This window comes from Acanthochromis polyacanthus, chromosome 5 (genome assembly GCF_021347895.1).
Source record: "Acanthochromis polyacanthus isolate Apoly-LR-REF ecotype Palm Island chromosome 5, KAUST_Apoly_ChrSc, whole genome shotgun sequence".
NCBI classification, from domain to species: Eukaryota; Metazoa; Chordata; class Actinopteri; family Pomacentridae; genus Acanthochromis; species Acanthochromis polyacanthus.
Genome location: NC_067117.1, coordinates 34,096,662 through 34,115,330, shown reverse-complemented (window position 1 = coordinate 34,115,330; position 18,669 = coordinate 34,096,662). Strand labels below are relative to the sequence as shown.

The window sequence follows — 18,669 nt, the reverse complement described above, 5'->3', positions numbered from 1 at the left end:
ACCGAGGCATGCAAATTATACCTGAGACGTAGGGAGACTGACGCCGCAAGCTGCACAGGCGCAAAGCTGGGGCTTGAGATAGGCAAATCTCTACTGGAGCAGGGTTAATTGGCAGAAAATATCTATAGAAAGGTTTAGAAAAAGGGGTTTGCGGAGTCCCACCAGAAAAAGCACACATATTTACACCCTATACTGTTTGGTGTCTTGACAGTGGAACGCTTGCACAGCGTTTTGGCCTCTCATTTTGTCATTTTGCTTCAAGGCAAGGATGTGCTCTATTGCTGTCCCAGGTACAAGGAGCAACTGAGCACTGCTTTATCAGATCAGTATTACATTCTCACTTCTCACTGGAGCCTTATGGACCCTTTCCTGTAGTGGTGTGGTGCCTCCTTATATATATCCTGTGCTCCCACGATAACATCTATGAGCCAAAAAGTTTGTGTAAATGAGAGCTTGTGGCAAAACTGAGAAGAGTACAAGTAAACAAAACCTAAATTGTTCATATCCACAGAGAATGAGGAGGCATAATAATGGGAAAAAGTGCATTATTTTTTGATGCCTAGTTTCACTGTTATGGATATCTAACTGAACCATTGCATGACAATGCTACATTTAACTAAAAAACAAACAACTTCTGCATTTGTATTTCCATCCATCCATTGTCTTTACACCGCTTAATCCTCATGAGGGTCACGGCTTCACCCAGCTGACTCAGGGTGAAGGCAAGGAACACCCTGGACAGGTCACCAGACTATCACAGGGCTACACATAGAGACAAACAATCACACTCACATTCACACCTACCGACAATTTAGAGGTACCAATTAATCTCACCATGTTTTTGGACTGTGGGAGGAAGCTGGAGTACCCGGAAAGAAGCCAGGCATGCACAGGGAGAACATGCAAACTCCATGCAGAAAGATTCCGGGAAGACCGGAGATCTAGCTGCAGAGATGTAGCTGCAAAGCAACAGTGCTAACCACCGAGTCACAGTGCAGAACTGCATTTGAATTTAAATAACATAATCCCAAATGCAACTTCAAGTGATTTTCATTTAAAAACAGTATGACTGAAAGCCTCATCTGGCTGCGATCAGTTTAGTGATGTACTATAATTGTCTAAATGCCACTTTTCACACCTGAACCTCCACCTGACCCCTCTCGTTTAGCCCATCATTTATGGTTTATTCAAGCACTGACCTTTTATGCTTCCTGCAGGCTATTACTGAGCCTCACTTCAGTGGATGTGCAGACCCATTTCCCCCACCCTCTGCACCCTTATCTGACATTGTCAGCACCAAAGGGGGGCTTCATGTGGCCTGATTGCTCCATGTGGAGTTAAAAGGGAGAGGAGGCTATTAATATAACTTTGAGGTCAAAGGGCAACAGCACACATTGACCTGATGATTGGTCTCGAGGACACAGCACACCGCATCCTTTTATAATAAATGTCCTATGCTTTCTTTGTATTCTTTGACACATGTTGAAAGAGCAAGAAGACCAGAAGGATAAAGACACAAAGTGACGGAGTAAAGCCGAGACACAGACAAGCAAAGACAGTATGGAGAGGAGGGGCAGACGAGGAGGATGGGAAATGGTAGGGGTTCCCCAGTGTGTTTTCACCTGCAGTTTGAGCGTGCTCATAACCATCCCAACTGTCTCCCTCAAGTGCAGTGTGCCAGCAACGACAAAAGCCGCTGGCCCTCCTCCTAGGATAAAGGTGAAGAGGCATAAAGAATGTGACAAAACAACTGTAAGTGGTGATCATTTAACTAAGAAGTTCTGCTCAAACATGCACTCATAGAAACTGCAGTTTGCCTGTAACTGACAAAAGCCGTCATTCTGAGAAAATTACAGCTTTATTTATTTTCTGAATTGACTGTTACTGCTTTTGTACCTTAACAAGGGCTGTATGCTATGTTTTTGTCTTTGGAATATTAAATCCACAGGTGAAATCGATGATTATGATGCTGTCGACCGTTTCAAGCTATCAGTACTGTGGAGAAACAACATGAAACAGACACACTGGACGGCGTGGCCTGTGATGTGACGTCTACAGGGAAGCACAGTAAAGAAGTAAAACCGCTAAATGCCAAATTAAGGGACAGTACAGCCAATTTTGTTTGCCCACTCTGTCTCTACGTTACCTTTTTACTCAATAAAATTATTTGTCTATTCTTTTTTTAACATTGGTTTCCAAGTGATGTACAGTGTCTGAAAAAGTGTCCCCTCCCTTGGAAGTTTCTCTCTTTGATTGCTTTTAAATCATGGTCCATTTTTTATTTATGTATTTTTATTTAGATTACATTACTTTATAGAAATCTTTTCTCCACTTGGACATGAGTTTTTTTTTTTGTCTTTTTGTCTTTTTTTTTTTTTGTCTTTTCGGGCTTTTATGGCTCAGTGGGTAGAGTGGCCATCTTGTAAGAGTTACCGGTTCAATTCTGACCTGGAGAGCTCATGTTGAGGTGTCCCCGAGCAAGACACTGAACCCCTAACTGCTCCTGATGGGTCCTGATTAGTGCCTTGCACCACACCTTCCGCCATCAGAGTGTGAATGTGACCTATAATGTAAAGCGCTTTGGGTATCGTTCAGGTATAATAAAGTGCTATAGAAATACAGACCATAAATACAGACCATCAAAGGCAGGATATCCTGCTGCTGAATCATATATGAGTAGTAAAACTGAGACATAATTTGCATAATAACACTAAAGATGAACAACATATATCCAAAACACATTTGAAAACATCAGCTGCCTTCAACACGGTCAGTCATATAAATCCCATATTAAAAATCCCAACTCAGACTCTTGTTACAGATGTTTTTAATTTATTATTTACTTGTTATACAATGTTTAGGCATGTTACATTAAAGTACTGTACCCAAAGGAAATGAACACTGCGTTTCCATGTGCCCATGACGGTTTTAAGTGTAATACTTTCGCTTAAAATAGAATTCTGGTTCTTTTGTGGGTTTGACCATTATTTCTATCAGACATGGTAATATTTAATTCACCAAAGTTGTGAGTAACTGAGATCTGAAACGACACGTCAATAACAAAGTCTGACAGCTCGTAAGTCAAGAGTTGTTAGAACTGAAGGTGAGTGCATTTTTTATTGCCGATAATAATGCTTCATTGGACAGTAAAGTTGGCTGTAGGCATGACTGCAGCAGAAATAGCAGGCCGAAATCTGTGACCTACGATGGACGTTTACAACAAACAGATTTTACCTGGCCAGCCTCCTTTTACTGACGTCACCAAGTTGTCAGATCTTAGCGATTAACTCATGTTATCACAACTGATAGAAACGATAGCCAAATGCACAAATCTAAGAGGCCTCTTTGCAATTACCCTTTTAAGACCACAGGAAAATAAATTACATAAACCATGCCTTATATAGTCTCACAAAAACATCAACAAGACAATATCATTTTTTTTCTTACAAAAGGGAAAATAGGTTTAATTAGTACAGTAACAGTTGTAATTAGTAGTACAGTACGTTCATTCTTGAGCATTATTATTATTCAGTGCATGGATAATACATTTAGGCATATACTGTGAGCAAATAAAATGCATGAGTCAATGGATGGGCCAGTTTAATGGTTAAAAAAAATGCCAACAGCATGCCAGTAAAAAGAATCCTGTATATTTCTAGCAGGAAAACAGACACCCGCTGGTTAAGGGGAACAAACTACTGGAGCACCTTGGTTGTCAAATTGTGTACAGCGCATTCCACATAACCACAGCTTCCCCACTTTGATTCCAGTTATATTTCCTTTCTGCCTCTTTACTGCACTGCCAGTGAAACGTTTGGACACACCTCGTCATTCAATGATTTTTATTTCTTTGTATTATTTTCTACATTGCAGATTAATACTGAAGATTTATACTTTTTTGTTTACAACATAATTTCTGTGTTCTTTCATAGTTTTGATGTCTTCAACGTATAAAATAGTTAAATAAAAACCACTGAATGAGAAGGTGTGTCCAAATTTTTATATATATATATATATATGTTGTCAGCAAAAGAAAAAAAAAGTTTTAAAAAGGCTAAATAAACATCCTTCATAATGACTGTATGGGTGTTGTTGCTTCAGGAGTATTGAATCTCATATGAATTTAAATAAACACTTCAGATGTGACAGAGGTTTACCTTCAGATGACAGCCTTCAAGGACTGTTTATGCGACAATATGCCAAATTGTGCTTTATATCTGAATAATAGGGGTTAACAACAAGATGTGGAAATGCTTTTTTTGGAATTTCACTTGTTAGAGAAGGAAAAATAGACCTCAGTGTACCTTGAAGAAAATACAAAACATGAGCCCCATGACTCATGACAAAGGCATAGGATGAGGATCCGTGTGTGCTGGAAGGGCTAGCTGGAATGGAGGTCGATGCAGATGATACACTAAAACCTTAACCTTCTCACTGTTTATTCAAAACTCACACAGCTCTATTCATATTGAGATGGCTGTGTGGCCTCTACAAACTGTCCCAGCCCATGATAAAAAATGTGCATTGTAAAGTATGTACCTCTTGGTTTCATGGCCCGGTTAGTCTAGCATGTTTACTAACACTTTTATTTATGACATTTTGAAGGAAAACCTTACATCAAAGTACCACAGAGTGCTTCTCATACCATCTCCAATTCAACAAGCTGCTGTTGTTGGGTGAAAACAATGTATCCCATCCTCATACAAAAAGAACAAACTGTACATAGCATAATGAGAATGCCTTTTAAATACAATTTTTTAAAGGGTTTAAAATCCTATCAGGTTAAAGACAAACCACATATTCTTTCAGCTGATCTGAAGATATGATAATCACCAAGAATGGAGTAATGAGGTTTCTACTCCAAAGCGATGACATGTTGTTCAAAGGGCATCTTTATCCCTCTATCATAAAATATTAATATTGCATTAAACTCCAAGTTTTTAGCAAATATTAGCATTAAAATGCAAACGTAAATTGGACAAGGTTTCCATGACTTAGTCATAGCTGATATCACTGGTAATATACATCATCACGATCTGTTCACTGTAATACAGACATTTGCTATGCATGGAAAACAACACCTTTAATCACAATCACCTTCAATATGATAGAAAATGAATGGTCCTGTAAACATGCTCACTGGTGTCTCTCTTAGGTAGGTTCCCTCTGTTGATACGTAGCCGACAGCAGTTTAGATGCTGCAACACCTACATTTCATCACTCGTTGGAGTCCGGCTTTTGATGTGTGACTGAGGTTTCCAGCTAATGTGAGTCGAGTATTAACAAGCCTGTGTGCACATTTGTTTAATCTAGCTGATAGATGCCAGTGATTAATCAAATAGATATCTGACATTTACAGTACTTAGGGAAAGGTAACACTCTAAAATCTGGCTTTGTAGGATTTAATTGGATTCATTCTAAAAACTGCAATAATTACAGTCATTTTACAGCCTAAATATAGATGCTGTAATGCAGAATAATAACACATTTGACTCCCATAACCTGCTTTGCAAATCAGTTTGTTTTTACAACTCTTTTGTAGCCAGTCTGTATTAGCATGACCCTCCCCAACACTCTCTTGGGAGCAATGCTTTTTTCAGAACCAAAAAAGAAAACATTTTTTGCTACAGCTGCAACAAAACAGGAAAAATGAAATGCTTTCTTTTCTTAAGAGAGCTCAGATTCAGTTTTGAGACACAATAGAAGGTATCATGCATTCACATTGTATGGGATGAGAGAAAGGCTGGCAAAGCTAATAAAGTGATGTGCTAATGTGCTTTGTGATGCCATGGTAGTCCCCAGCTTTCAGCTCGAAACAGATGGGATCTCTCCCACAGGATCAGATAAAAGACGTCCATTTCTAACTCTGCAGAGCATGGCAGATTCAACAAAGGCTGCCTCTCAAAGGCGTGCTGTCCATGGGTGCTCACACAGAAGTCTGTTGCGTAAAATAGATGTGGCAGAGCACACGCAGCAATGATGAGGTTAAATTGAGGCATATCAATCTTAACTAAGGCAGGAAGAAGAACCAGATCAAAACAATCACATGGAACTAATGTGTGGTGGCCTGTGCAGTTGCTGTGCAGCTGATGACACACAATTTAGAACATTCACAGCCTCCAGTGGGCTGACAATGCTTCTCATAAACAGCATGTCTTGGATTCCTTATTCCACAGGCTAAATCATAAGATGTCAAGCTCTGTAACAGTGGCAACACCTTCTCATCATACATTCAAATCCCTTGAATTTATCGAGCAGGTGATTCAAGGATAAGCTGCGTAGACGTCCATAAATACACATCACCTTGCCTTATATTCTCCATATCACACTGTGAGTGGGAGCTGCCATACCATTAGAATATTCTCTAAACCCTCCCCGCTTGTCCTAGTACCTGCTGCTGCTCCTCCTCCCTTCAATCTGCGAAAACCCTTGCCCCCAGAGATAACTGCTGCAGAGATCACCCTGTCCCTCCGCCCCCCATCCCTCTCACAAGGACGTCCCCGAACCCACATTTCTGGGTCATCACTGAGCTCATAGATAGATCCGTCTTCCACGCTGTGCTCCAGAGACTCCAGGGAAGAGTCGGATGCCTCGTCGCCCAGTGCCGTTAACGGCCGTCCAGGCAGCCCAGATGTGGAGCGCAGCTTGTACTGCAGCAGAACACCCCGTCCTTTGCCTCTCGCCTCTCCCTGGTAGGACTGTTGCAGTGATTCCTGAGAGGAGGTGTCGCTGCGGTCCTCCCCTCCACAGGCAGAGTCTGGGCCGTCCACAACTGAATCCCTCTTCAGCAGTTCAGGAGCCAGGGTGCTGGTGGTTGCGACCAGGAAGTCCACAGGTCCACAGTGGGCATTTAGAGAGACCATTCCTTTTCCTGTAGCAGGCAGGCAGACAGACGGAGAACATTCAAATGCCATCCAGAGAGACAACAGATACGGTCCCTATACAGCACTAGGGTCAAGTCATTGTCAGTTACATAAATTCAATGAGATTGTTATGCAAGTTGTAATTTCCATTGTGTGGTCTAAAAATTACTTCAGCCCAACCTTGGATTATATGCCCTTATAGGTTAATAGTAATTATTTATCATAATTCCACCACTGTAACAGCAATAATGCAAGCTGTAGTTTGTGAGGCATGTACATATTATTCAATAAGCTAGGCTGAAATAAGATGGCTGTGAAGTAAGGCTTCTGCAAGTGGGAAACTGTCGACCCCATTCACTTGGTATAATAAACAAAACCTGCCAGCCGGTTTTTAAATTATCCTGCAAGGATATATGTACAGTATGATTTGTGTGTTGCCTGCTCGGTAATATTTGCACTGATTCCCAGAGCCACAAGAAAAATCTGTGAGTGTGACCTCAATAATGGGCGGTGTAGAGCAATTTTCTATCATAAAAAAATATTTTCCCTTTTCTTCTGACCTCTCAAGAGGCCGTTCAATCACAGTCAGTCGCCCCCCACTGATCCATACCTGTTATTTTGGGGATGCCCTCCAGTTTGGGAACTGGAAGAGTGATAATTAAGCCTTGGGCTGTTCCCACCCACAACAGCCCCTGGCAAATTAGAAGACTGGTGACTCGCATGCTCTTTTGACCTGCAATATAGAAAAAATTGACAGAAAATTGAGTTTTCTTTTCCAACCTATTGTTACAGAATGCAACTACAACAGATTACAGGGCCTTTTGACAAAATAATAGATGACTCCCTGTTGACAAAATGACACAACTTTAACAGATTGGGCAGTTTATCTTTTAGAAAGTGAATTATGAACTTCCATTTATTTTATTATTACCAGCACAACTCTGTTCCAGCATGAAGGGGAAAAAAGTCAAATACACTTCTATTGTTGGTTATCAGTGTTAGCTTTAGGAGAGGTTTAAGCTCTGTGATCAATCTGTATTTGACAAGCCTAACACATGCACATCAAAGCCACCTAGGGCTCTGGGTTATATAAGATTATGAAAAGTCGGATCTGTCTATTTGCCACCGACCCAATTGAAAGAAAACTCTCATAAAAGCGCATCATGGGAAACAAAACTCTAGCATTATACATTATTGTCTGAGACATAAGCACTTCTGAAATACTGAGATTGAAAGTTTTCACCGGCTGCGGTGTACAGCACAACTGATATGCAATGAAATTCCATTTTACTAGTAAAATGACATCCTTGTAGATACAGACACCATTATCATTTCAAATAAGTAAGCATTGTGTATCCATGGTTACACTCACACAGGAGCTTTCAGTCAGTTTGGGGGATCAGATCAGACCTGTTCTCAGGTCAGTGTGGGGATGCTGAGTGATCTTACTGTAGCAGAGCAACATAGGATGATTCTTGAGAGTTCAGTGTCCTAAGCAACCATTTAAGAAAAACAACTTCAACATCAAAACAGGTCTAATCACCCAGAACAGTGACAAACTATGGAGGTGGTTAATAAGTCAAAATTCTCCCAAATTGTTTCATGTTAGGGCTGCACAGTGGGTTGGTGGTTAGCACCATTGTCTTGCAGCTAGAAGATCTCCGGTTCGCGATCCGGCCTGGACTTGGCATCTTTCCGCATGGCATTTGTATCTTCTCCTTGTTCACATGTGGGTTTTCTTGGGGAACTCTGACTTCCTTCCACAACCCCGAAACATGCTGAGGTTAACTGGTGATTCTACATTGTCTGTAGGTGTGAATGTGACGGCGCTTTTTGTTCCTATGTGTAGCCCTGTGATGGACTGGTGGCCTGTTCAGACAGTGCCCTGCCTTCATCCTGAGTCAGCTGGGATAGACTCTAGCCCCCCGTGGCCCTAATGAGGATTAAGTGGTGTAGAAAGAATGGATAGATGCTTAATGTTAATAGTTTCTTCATTTTTGGGACATCTCCTATTGTATAGTGTGTGAAGCCATCACGGTGTATTGAAAACAGAATTTGGCATTGAAAAAATAAATGAAATGAAGAAGGAAACAATGGCATTGAAACATTTTTGAATGTGTGTATATGTGTGTCAGGTCAGGTGTCACGGTCAGTGTAGCTACAGGGGCTTCTGCCAACGAGCTCATGTCACATCCTCTTCTAGCTGTAGTGAAGGTAATGCGTGTCAGCATCAAGTGATGGCGTTTAGTTCTGTATGGTGTATCTTTCAGTCTATAATAGATTTGTTGAGGTTGATGCTGCTGTCTTTAGGCTTGTTTTCTCAATGCTTAGCTTAAAATTCTGCCTTTTTTTGCAGTAGCCATGTAATTTAGTGTCATTTTCTGTCATGGGAGCTGAATCTAATGCTAAACACACGCACACATTGTTTACATTTATCTTTTTGTGAGTACTTTGAGCAGGTATGGAGTTGTTCTTGCAGTAGCATGCACTATTATGTGCTGCTGAACTTGCTCTTTACTGATATGTGCTATGGTCACTAACAGTGGGTCAACTGGCTGCCAAATCAGATAACTTTTTGTTATTTTAGGTTGTATTTATCATTTATTTTTCATACTATATTAACTCTGTCGTGTACACTACCATCCAAAAGTTTGGGATCACCCAGACAATTTCATGTTTTCCATGAAAACTCAAACTATGTGCTAGCACAATTGAACAAGGGTTTTCTAATCATCAGTTAGCCTTTCAGAGGAAATGTTCCTCTGTACCCCTGTGGAGATATTCCATTAAAAATCAGCTGTTTCCAGCTAGAATAGTCATTTATCATGTTTACAATGTCTAGACTGGATTTATGATTCATGATCTTCATTGAAAAAAAACTGCTTTTCTTTAAAAAATAAGGCCATTTGTAAGTGACCCCAAATTTTTGAACAGTAGAGTATATTACTGTAGTTTTCACTTGTGCCAGTAAACGGACTGAAGAGAATGTCAGCAGAGATAGTTTTGCATTTATTTGTTGGAATTTGTTAGTTTTTAGATCTTTTCTGTAGCTAATACCAAGTTGGTATTGAGGTTCTTTGTTATTAGACTGGAATAGATGAAACAGTGCTTTTCTTTGGACAAAATTTACTTTTTGCATTCTGTTACAGAGCATGATGCAAGAGTCAACATATATTTTATGCTGTGACGTTTTTCCACTGCAGAACTGTTTCTGTAGCACTGCATTAGTGACGGAAAAGGATAATGGCACGCTCTTATTATACATGCACATCCTTTGTTTGCAGTTAACAAAGGGGTAAAAAAGCATTGTTTGTTGTGGATTTATTTTTGCATTCCTTCTGTGGTCCCTCAGCTTTTGGCTCCCACTGTGGCCTAGTTATCTATAGAACCATTTACCATAATATCCATGGCAACTGTAATTGAATTACACCAACACTCATTTGAACACAACTAAGAGAATGCTCATTTACATGTGTAGCAGTATTTACATGTTTGTTCTGTGTCATGCTCAGATTATGATGATTTGCATGAGTGGTTCAACGGTGTCATTAATTAATTAATTTCAGTGAGGAGAAATGAATCATCCCAAGCCGGGAGCTGATGCTGCATGTGCAGGAGGCAGAGGAGTCAGAGCAGAGGAGCACATTCAGAAAAGCAGAGAGCCTTTAGGTGGAGACCTTGCAGGGTCACAGCAGTGAGCTAGGCGCTGGCAAAAACGGCCTTTATCTCAAAACTGTCTGCCACCTGCTCACACTGCCTGAGAGTCTATTTGTACTTTGGTTAGAGAGCTTAAGTGAGAGAGTGACGCTCATGAACACCCACTCCCGGGTTACCATGAAATCTGGAGCTAAGTCGGAAGATGTGGGCACCAGGCATTGTCTTTAGAACACTGATAAAGAGGGATAATGACAAAGGCACTTGAGATTAAGGAGGTATAGCTTAACCTCAAGCAATCTTGCACCTCCAATTTCTGCAGAAATGTACACACTCTGCAGTGTGCTGTGGCTTTATCGTGGGAGCCGGTATTTGCCTTAAAAAGAAGATGTCTCCAAAGATAAATGTTTCTCTATGATATGTCACTGAGGACTTTATTTTGGAATATTATTTTTTCACCCTAAGGATAGAACTATTAAAGGCATTAGTAGAGAAGAGATCAGCAGTTTCCTCTGCCTCAGAAACTTCTCTGTTGTTTACTGCAACTGGAATTCCCTGTTGAGTATAAATCACATTAAGGGGAGAGGATTAGGGGGTATATCATTACTGCATGTCCTAGCATAAGTCAAGGAGAAACCTAGGGGAGCAGAGACCCAGTGATGGAGAGAAACTATCAGTAATTCATGTGCAGTATCTGTGGTTGTAGAGTGTCGAGGGATCCTCTTTTCTCTTGTGAGCTCAACAAATCACAACTTAAGTCAAAGATCCTCTTCCTTTTGTGGACCCTGAAGACATGAGCAGAGCAACTCTTTTTCTTTTCACCCCGTAACTTCCCCCAGGGCCAAGCCTTGAGGCTGCCACCCTCCCACAAATCTGCTGTATATTTCAAGGGGAAGCACTGGTGCCGGGTGAAAATGACCTCTGGGTCACTGGTGCTCTCTAGATATCATGGCCATAGGAGTCTGCCCTGCTTTAAAGTCTTGTCTCAAATGAAAGACAAAAAAGGAACTTTGATCAAGAAAAAAGTTTCTTGTCTGAAAAGCATGTCTGTTGTTATTCTTTCTTTACTCAACTCACAAGAGAAAACCTTTTTTCTCCCTATGAGATGGAGTGCTACCACGGCTTTGAGTATTGCTCTAAATACATCAATCACAGTCTGGTGTGACTCAATAAAAAGGACAAATTTTTCTAAATCCAGATGCATTTATATCACTCCCTTAAGCTCAAAATGATCTTCACATATTATGTATTCATGCGTTGAATGAGCTGAGGGCTCATGTGCCACAGTCAGAGCATGTTTGTGGCGAGCTGATATTGAGTCACATGTACTGTAGTTATCGCCATTAGACAGTTTTAGGTACGCTCCGGTGCAATCTAATTTGTTTACCATAGTCCTTGCCTCGAAAAAGGGAAAACACCCACACTTGCTGATAAATATTTCATCCATCATGAAGGCAAGCGCACAGGAAGTAATGGGCTATCTGTGGCATCCTAAACGGACTGCAGTGAGAAGTGAAACAGGGGTGAGAGGATTTTAAAGCAGAGCGGATGAGATGAAACAGTGAGTGAGAGTGGAAAAGTGGGACAAAAAGAAAGCAAAATATTAGCTCAAAAGCAGGATGGGTTGGGGGGGGTACATGTAGAGAAAAAGAGGCAAAACGGGCAAGACACCAAAGGAGCATGGGATGCTTAAAGAAAGGCATGAATACTGCCACAGTAACCCTATGTATGAAAAGGCTGCCATTTCATTGCTCCTCAGTGACTTTACTGCTTTTTTATTAATCCCTGTCTTTCACCCCACAGCTTTATTATGTCTTTGCAAAGGCCTGAGAAGGATACTTATTCAGGTCAGTCCCGGGAGTTCAAGACCCAAGGAGCAACCTGGACAAGATAGGAATACAAATCCGGGGAAGAGAGAGCATCCTCTGTGTTCTGATGCTGCCCTCTCATTGTTCTCATAAAACAAAGACCTAATGAAGTGAACTGTACAAACAGATACATTCATGTTGCATCATTTGGAAGCATTAGATAGTAAATCTGTCACACACAAAAAAAAAACAATGTGAGAGTTTTTATGTGAAACTGTGCCACAGTTGGTCTACCGCACTGCAAGATGGACGGTGACCTCTGGATGTAGAGGTCAAGACCCAGCAGCGATGGGAGCGTACCTGTGTTCAGCAGCGTAGAGCGTGTTGAGACGTTGATTTCCTGCAGAAGTTCCAGTGTTTCAGTATGAAAGAGGCGAATGGAGGAACCCTCTGAGAATGCCATCCACACACCCCCACCAGCACATGCCATGTGTGCTACACTGACCATTGGCTCTGGATGGACTTCAAATTTCTGCAGACCAAACAATAATATTGTTATCAAAAAAGGAACGTGTGAGTAAAATGCCATCGCCCGCATCATCAACTAACTAGTGAAAAAAAATTTCCAAAATAGAAAGGTTAGCTCTCTATGGACTCTTATTCTGATCTTTAAAACAAAACATACATCATTTCAGAGACTTCTCTTCGTATATTGTGTATGCTTCTGCTAGTGTAGCTTGAGTGCAATTCTTCAAAAATGGTTCAAGTCGTTTTCAGTTAGACTTCCATCCTCACAGCAACAACAAAAATGCATTAGAACACACATAAGATGCACATAGAAAAGCCATGACTGCAGACTGTGTTGTGCATCATCATATCATCGCTGTCACAATTATATCATGCCACTATAAGCCCACTGAGTTTCACATCCAGCAGCTGCTCTTCACTTGCTTTTGTAAACAGAGTCTAAATGTCCCTCCTAATTCTATAATTTACACAGTCCCTGACACATGGGGCATGTTTTTGCATCATTCCCCTGGCTTCTATCTTTTTAAGAGCACAATGGAAAAAGAGTTTCAGGCACCCAGTCTTAATGAGCAGCTTGAAATAAATGCAATGAGCCTTATCATGGCAACACATGCAGCCCCTGCGGTCTAAGGCGTGACAGGGGTTGGTTTGGGCATCATCTTGGAACTCATATCACTGTCAATGTACAAGTTGCATGGAGCTGGGCAATTAGTCAGTGAGAGCGACTGAGTGAGGATGAGAATGCACCGCCAACCCCAACCCAAGTGCACTGGCAGACAGGGATTACCACCTGTCTGTGTGCCCTTGCCAGTGGGTCCTCCTTTGTTTGAAATTAGGGAAAAGGGAAAGAAGCCTTTGATGTGTTTTCTCTTTTAATTGACTCCTCAGGAGTGGGTGCCTGTTCCGCCTGGGAGACGATACGCAATGCATCTCTTCATTTTTCAAGTGCAGCCATCAAAAAATTAGATATCCATAATAAAAAGGCCAATTTCACCTTCAATAACCCATTGCAATTCAAATGAGTTGACGAGTTTGTAGAGGAAAACACGGTCTTATTGTACTGTATGTGCCGCATCACCGTCGCATTAATCATTATCAAGCCCAGTGATTCTAAAAGGGACTTCCAGCTAATCAATGGCTGACATACTGTAGTGGTTGGATGCCATCTTGAGTCCCATATGTTTGAAACCAGCTGGAAGGCATTCTAGGGAACTGATACAAAATATCACAACAGGCTCAAATAAATCAATTAATTAAATTTACATGAGCAATGATTCACATTTTACCAAATATTCCAAAATAGAATTCCACAGATATTTTATCACAGACACAGACCGAACCATGCTGGATGACCATTGCCCCGTATCAAATACAGGATAAATACAAGCCACAGCTGTTGCCCCCAACCAACAACCTGGTATTAGTCTGCTGAATCCAGCGTTGCCTACAGAGATGAGGTAGTCAGTGAAGCTTGACAGTAGTAATGTGCCCTTTCCACTCAACTCGGCAGTGTCACACCAACAGCAACATCCCTCCTATGGTCTTCCACCAGCAGTGGGAAATAACAGCGGAGCTAAAGCCACAAACACTACAGCTGGTCTGAACAGCTCATTAGTCCTTCATTACGCCAGGTGACAAGGTGTCTTTGTCCTTTGCGGAGAGCTAAGTCCACATCTCCACTCTGAGGGCGAAGGAGTCGAGTGGAAATGTGAGTGATGGGCGAAAGCAGGAAGAGTAAGAAACAGTAATAGGAAGAGGAAAGAACAAGGTCTGCCAGTCAGTATTGATCAAAGCCTGTATGCCCATGCATGTCCTACTTTGTTAAGGTCTGGTTACATGGGAGCAGCTCAGACCTTGAGTGTTGAAGTTTGTGTAGCTCCACAATAATACTGAGATTGGCTCCTAAAAAGTGTCTGAAATGATGCTGTAAATGTTCGAACAAAATGACATTTGTGTAAAAATCATAAACAAACAAACAAAGCATTGCATTATCATCAGATTCAAATCAACCCCTGCTGTGTGACTATCTGCAAAATCTAATATCACTTGATTGGTTGAGATTTTCTTCCTTTTCTCCCCAATTAAGTTGTTTCAAATTCCCATTGTGTTTCTTGGTTCCTGCTGCTGCCAAGCCCTTTTAGTTGGTCTGATGAGAATATAAATAGGGTTTTATCATTTTTACAAATTCACTGACATGCCCAGATTTTTCTTTGAAGCAAATCAGTTTAAACACACATCAAAAAGTGGTACAGTCTAGTGTAAATACGGTTCTTTGGTAGCGAAAACAGCTCAAAGCATGACTGTAGTAATTGTACGTGAAAAGAAATAACAGGGGGAGAACAAGAATAAGCTGGTGGCTGATGCTTTTTAGGTCAGCACCTTGCTTGGCCCCTGGATCTGAATGATTCCATTTACCATATGGAGCAGTTTTTATGCATCTGTGATCCAAATCAAAGACACCATAAGTGGAAAGAGAAGCTGATCTTTGTTTATCTATGAATTAGCCTTTTAGTGCCATGAGCAACCAGACTCTAGGATTGGTTAAGTCAGTCCTGAGCAGAATATTCTGGTAAATATTGTCTGGGTGCCATGCCACTTTGCATAGACATTCACAGCCTCCAACAGATGGTGATCTGCTGACTTTTCCATCTGTTGTCACCAGCTGGTTGACATTTTTGAGAAAATCTATTTGCATTGCCTTTAAGTTTAGCAGCATCATTCAAGATGAATTGGATTAACTGAACACTATCTTTGACAAAACACATGCAGTGTTAATGGCATTCCAACGCTTAGCTTTACTTTGCATTGAGTGTTACATGCTAGCATGCTAATATCCTACGCTAAAATAGTAAACACGAAAAACATTATACTAGCTTAACTCAGCATGGTATCACTGCCATTGATAGTCTGCTTATATTAACATTTAGCTCATTCACTGCGTTAACCACAAATAAATAGTGCAAACTGTCCTTTTCAGGCTTTTTGAGCTTGCTACAAGAAATCGGCCTCAAAAGATTGATGAAGACATCTCAATGCTTCAAAACAATTTTCTTAAAGCCTTGCCTTCCTCCATTTTTCTTTACCATTTTCCTCACAGCCATTGTATTATTGATGTTTGTCAGTACCGTAATTTTCATGTGCCCCACTGGGGTGGAGTGTGTGTAATCATATAATACAAGCTGGAAGTCCACGCAAATGTCTAAGTGTTATAATGATCCTCTGGAGTTCAGCTGCATGCAATTTCAACACCATAGGAAGCATAGTGATGTTTATCAGAAACAGACTGAAAAGGTTATATTTAAATAAAGCTGTGTTGTCAGCGCGTCAACTGTGAAGCTTTAAAAAGAGACATATGATGAGCAGCAGGGTGCAGGATCAGCCGCGTCAAGCGAGACAGGGCACAGTGTCCAGCAAAGTTATGGATAAATTATTCAAAAGTACAGCAAATCTCACAAAGTGGTGAGCATACATGTGGGAAAACAAAGGAATAAAACGAGGTGAATCTGAGTCCACGAACCCTCGAGCCCTGCACCAAGTGGCATCTCCTCCTACAGGTACCACATAGTGCTTGTCCAGATCCTGGATATGCACTGCAGGCCCTGTGAAGTCAGCCCTCCTGAGTCCATATTAGCGAGGAAGACAAGGTTAGCAAAGAAGTAACCAGAGCTGACCTGTTAGGCTCTGTGGGAGATACAGTGAACCAGAACTGTGCCTCAACTGCGTGGCCATTCAGCTGATTAAGCTTGTGTCTCTGGAGGACTGGCCTAAGGAAAAGAGGTGAAGGAACAAAAGGAGACATTCCTAGCTCAGCTGGAGTCTCCCGATTCTGTGGGTTCTGAAGCAGGAGACTCAATCAGCTGCTGTTAAGAGTTGTCAGCTGCTTCTTCTCATGTGTTTCTTTTTTTTGGAAAATAACATAAATAAATCTTAACCTTGTGTTTTGCATAATTCTGGATTTTGAATTTGCCTCGTGTGTATTGCTGCATGTTGTACATCTGCAGCATTTGGATTTGGCATGAAGACAACAAACACTAATTGCAAATGGAATAAGTGGTGAAATAAATGTGGCACGCTCGTTCTTCTAACTGTTTTTTCTTCTGAAAAAATAGCTCATTTACATTGAAAATGAAAAACAAATTTGCATGCTGTACAATGAAATACATCGATTTGTTTGACTGAATTTATATTTATATATATATAATTTTCATTGATCCAGGGAAGGTTTACTCATTGCGCATGCTCCTTTTCAGCTAAAACCTTCCCCATTTAGACGGCCACGCACACTCACATCTGGGAGCTATAATTAAATGGTAATGGTTTGCAGTTCGGCATCTGAATATTAACATTACCCAGAAGAGTTTGTTTTATGTCATTCATTATCGTCTACGACAGCCGGAGAAGTCACCCTGCTGTACACCTCTAATGACAGAAGAACACCTTGGAGGATGACTACACGAAAGTTGAAAGCATGACAGAGACGACGCCCAGGATGATTTTGTGGAGATAATGGTGCGCATTCTTGGGCCATAACTCAGAGCTCAGAGCGGTTCAGCTAAATGAGGCTTATTTTTGTGTGTGCGAGAGCTCCAGCAAACATTGTATGAATCTACAAGGGGTCTGATTCGCTGTCCGTGCAGCAGCTTCAGGCAGTAAATCTTGATGACATCACAGATTAGAATGCTGGCGCTCTAAGGTTGTGTGTATACATCTTTCCAGAAAATCAAAGGAGAGGGAAATTTCCTCAAATATTAAAAAAAAAAAAACAGAACCAAAAAGACTCACTGTGCCTGTGTAAATGGTTTTCTAGATTTGACCCTGCAAACAGGGACAGAAGAAGGATAAAATGATTTCTTTGAATCTTTCTAATTCAACAATCTTGACAGGTTTCTGCACATTCCACACAAGTAGCATATACTCAGTTTTTAGGACTTACTTTAGGCAGACTTATATACAGCACCCTCCATAATTATTGGCACCTCTGGTTAAGATGTGTTGAAAACCTTAAAATAAATTCAATATTTATTGCAGAAGCATACCCTCTGTTTTGTTGGCAAAAGGAGGTTGTACAAAGTATTAACATCAGGGGTGCAAATAATTGTGGCACACATGATTTCATGTAAAAGAAATATTTCTTAATGTGTGATTTTTAATGCACTTGAATTAAAGGTTGGATTTTCCTCTTTTTTCATGGTGGTCCTGTATTATTTAGAAAAAAACTGAATTTATTAGAAGCTAAAGAACACATCTTAACCAGGGGTGCCAATAATTATGGAGGGCGCTGTATGTGCCGTATTGTTTCCCTTTCTTAATGACGGATTTAACTGTAATCCATGAGATATTCAGTCACTTGGAAATTTTCTTCTATCCAATCCATGACTTATGGTTTTCCAACAACCTTTGAATTTTTGTCTTCATGGTGTGGTTATAGCCAGGACTGGACCTTCCAGATAGAAGTGTTTTTATACTACAATCACTGAGACAAATTCACTGAATTAGGTGAGTTACTGTAAAGGGGGTGAATACGTATGAAATCATTTATTTTACATTTTATTTTTTTGAATTAATTGATATTACTTTGTATAAATCTGGGTTTTTTTTGACAAAACAAACTATTTTTTTGGTAAATTCTGGCAAAAAAAGTCAAACTAAATTGAACACGATTCATTGAATAATTCAGGGGGTGAATAGTTTTTATAGTCATGTACAACAGCATGTTTTTGTGCTTTAACTGTAGACTGTATATAAAAGATAGACTACCTTTTGTGAAGCCGTTGTGTTAGCACGCAGCAAAATGGTTTAAGTGTTTGTGTGTTGGG

The 18,669-nt window shown here is 40.6% G+C and overlaps 1 protein-coding gene across 1 annotated transcript in view; it reads right to left on the bottom strand.

The window, feature by feature from the left end:
- Positions 1–2,810: 2,810 nt before the first annotated feature.
- arhgef10la (Rho guanine nucleotide exchange factor (GEF) 10-like a) overlaps positions 2,811–18,669 on the bottom strand; it is a 129,624-nt gene continuing 113,765 nt past the window's right edge. The window contains 3 exon segments of the mRNA XM_022192616.2: positions 2,811–6,871; positions 7,474–7,596; positions 12,686–12,857. Coding sequence (XP_022048308.2) covers positions 6,324–6,871; positions 7,474–7,596; positions 12,686–12,857 — 843 coding nt within the window. The 3' untranslated portion in view covers positions 2,811–6,323.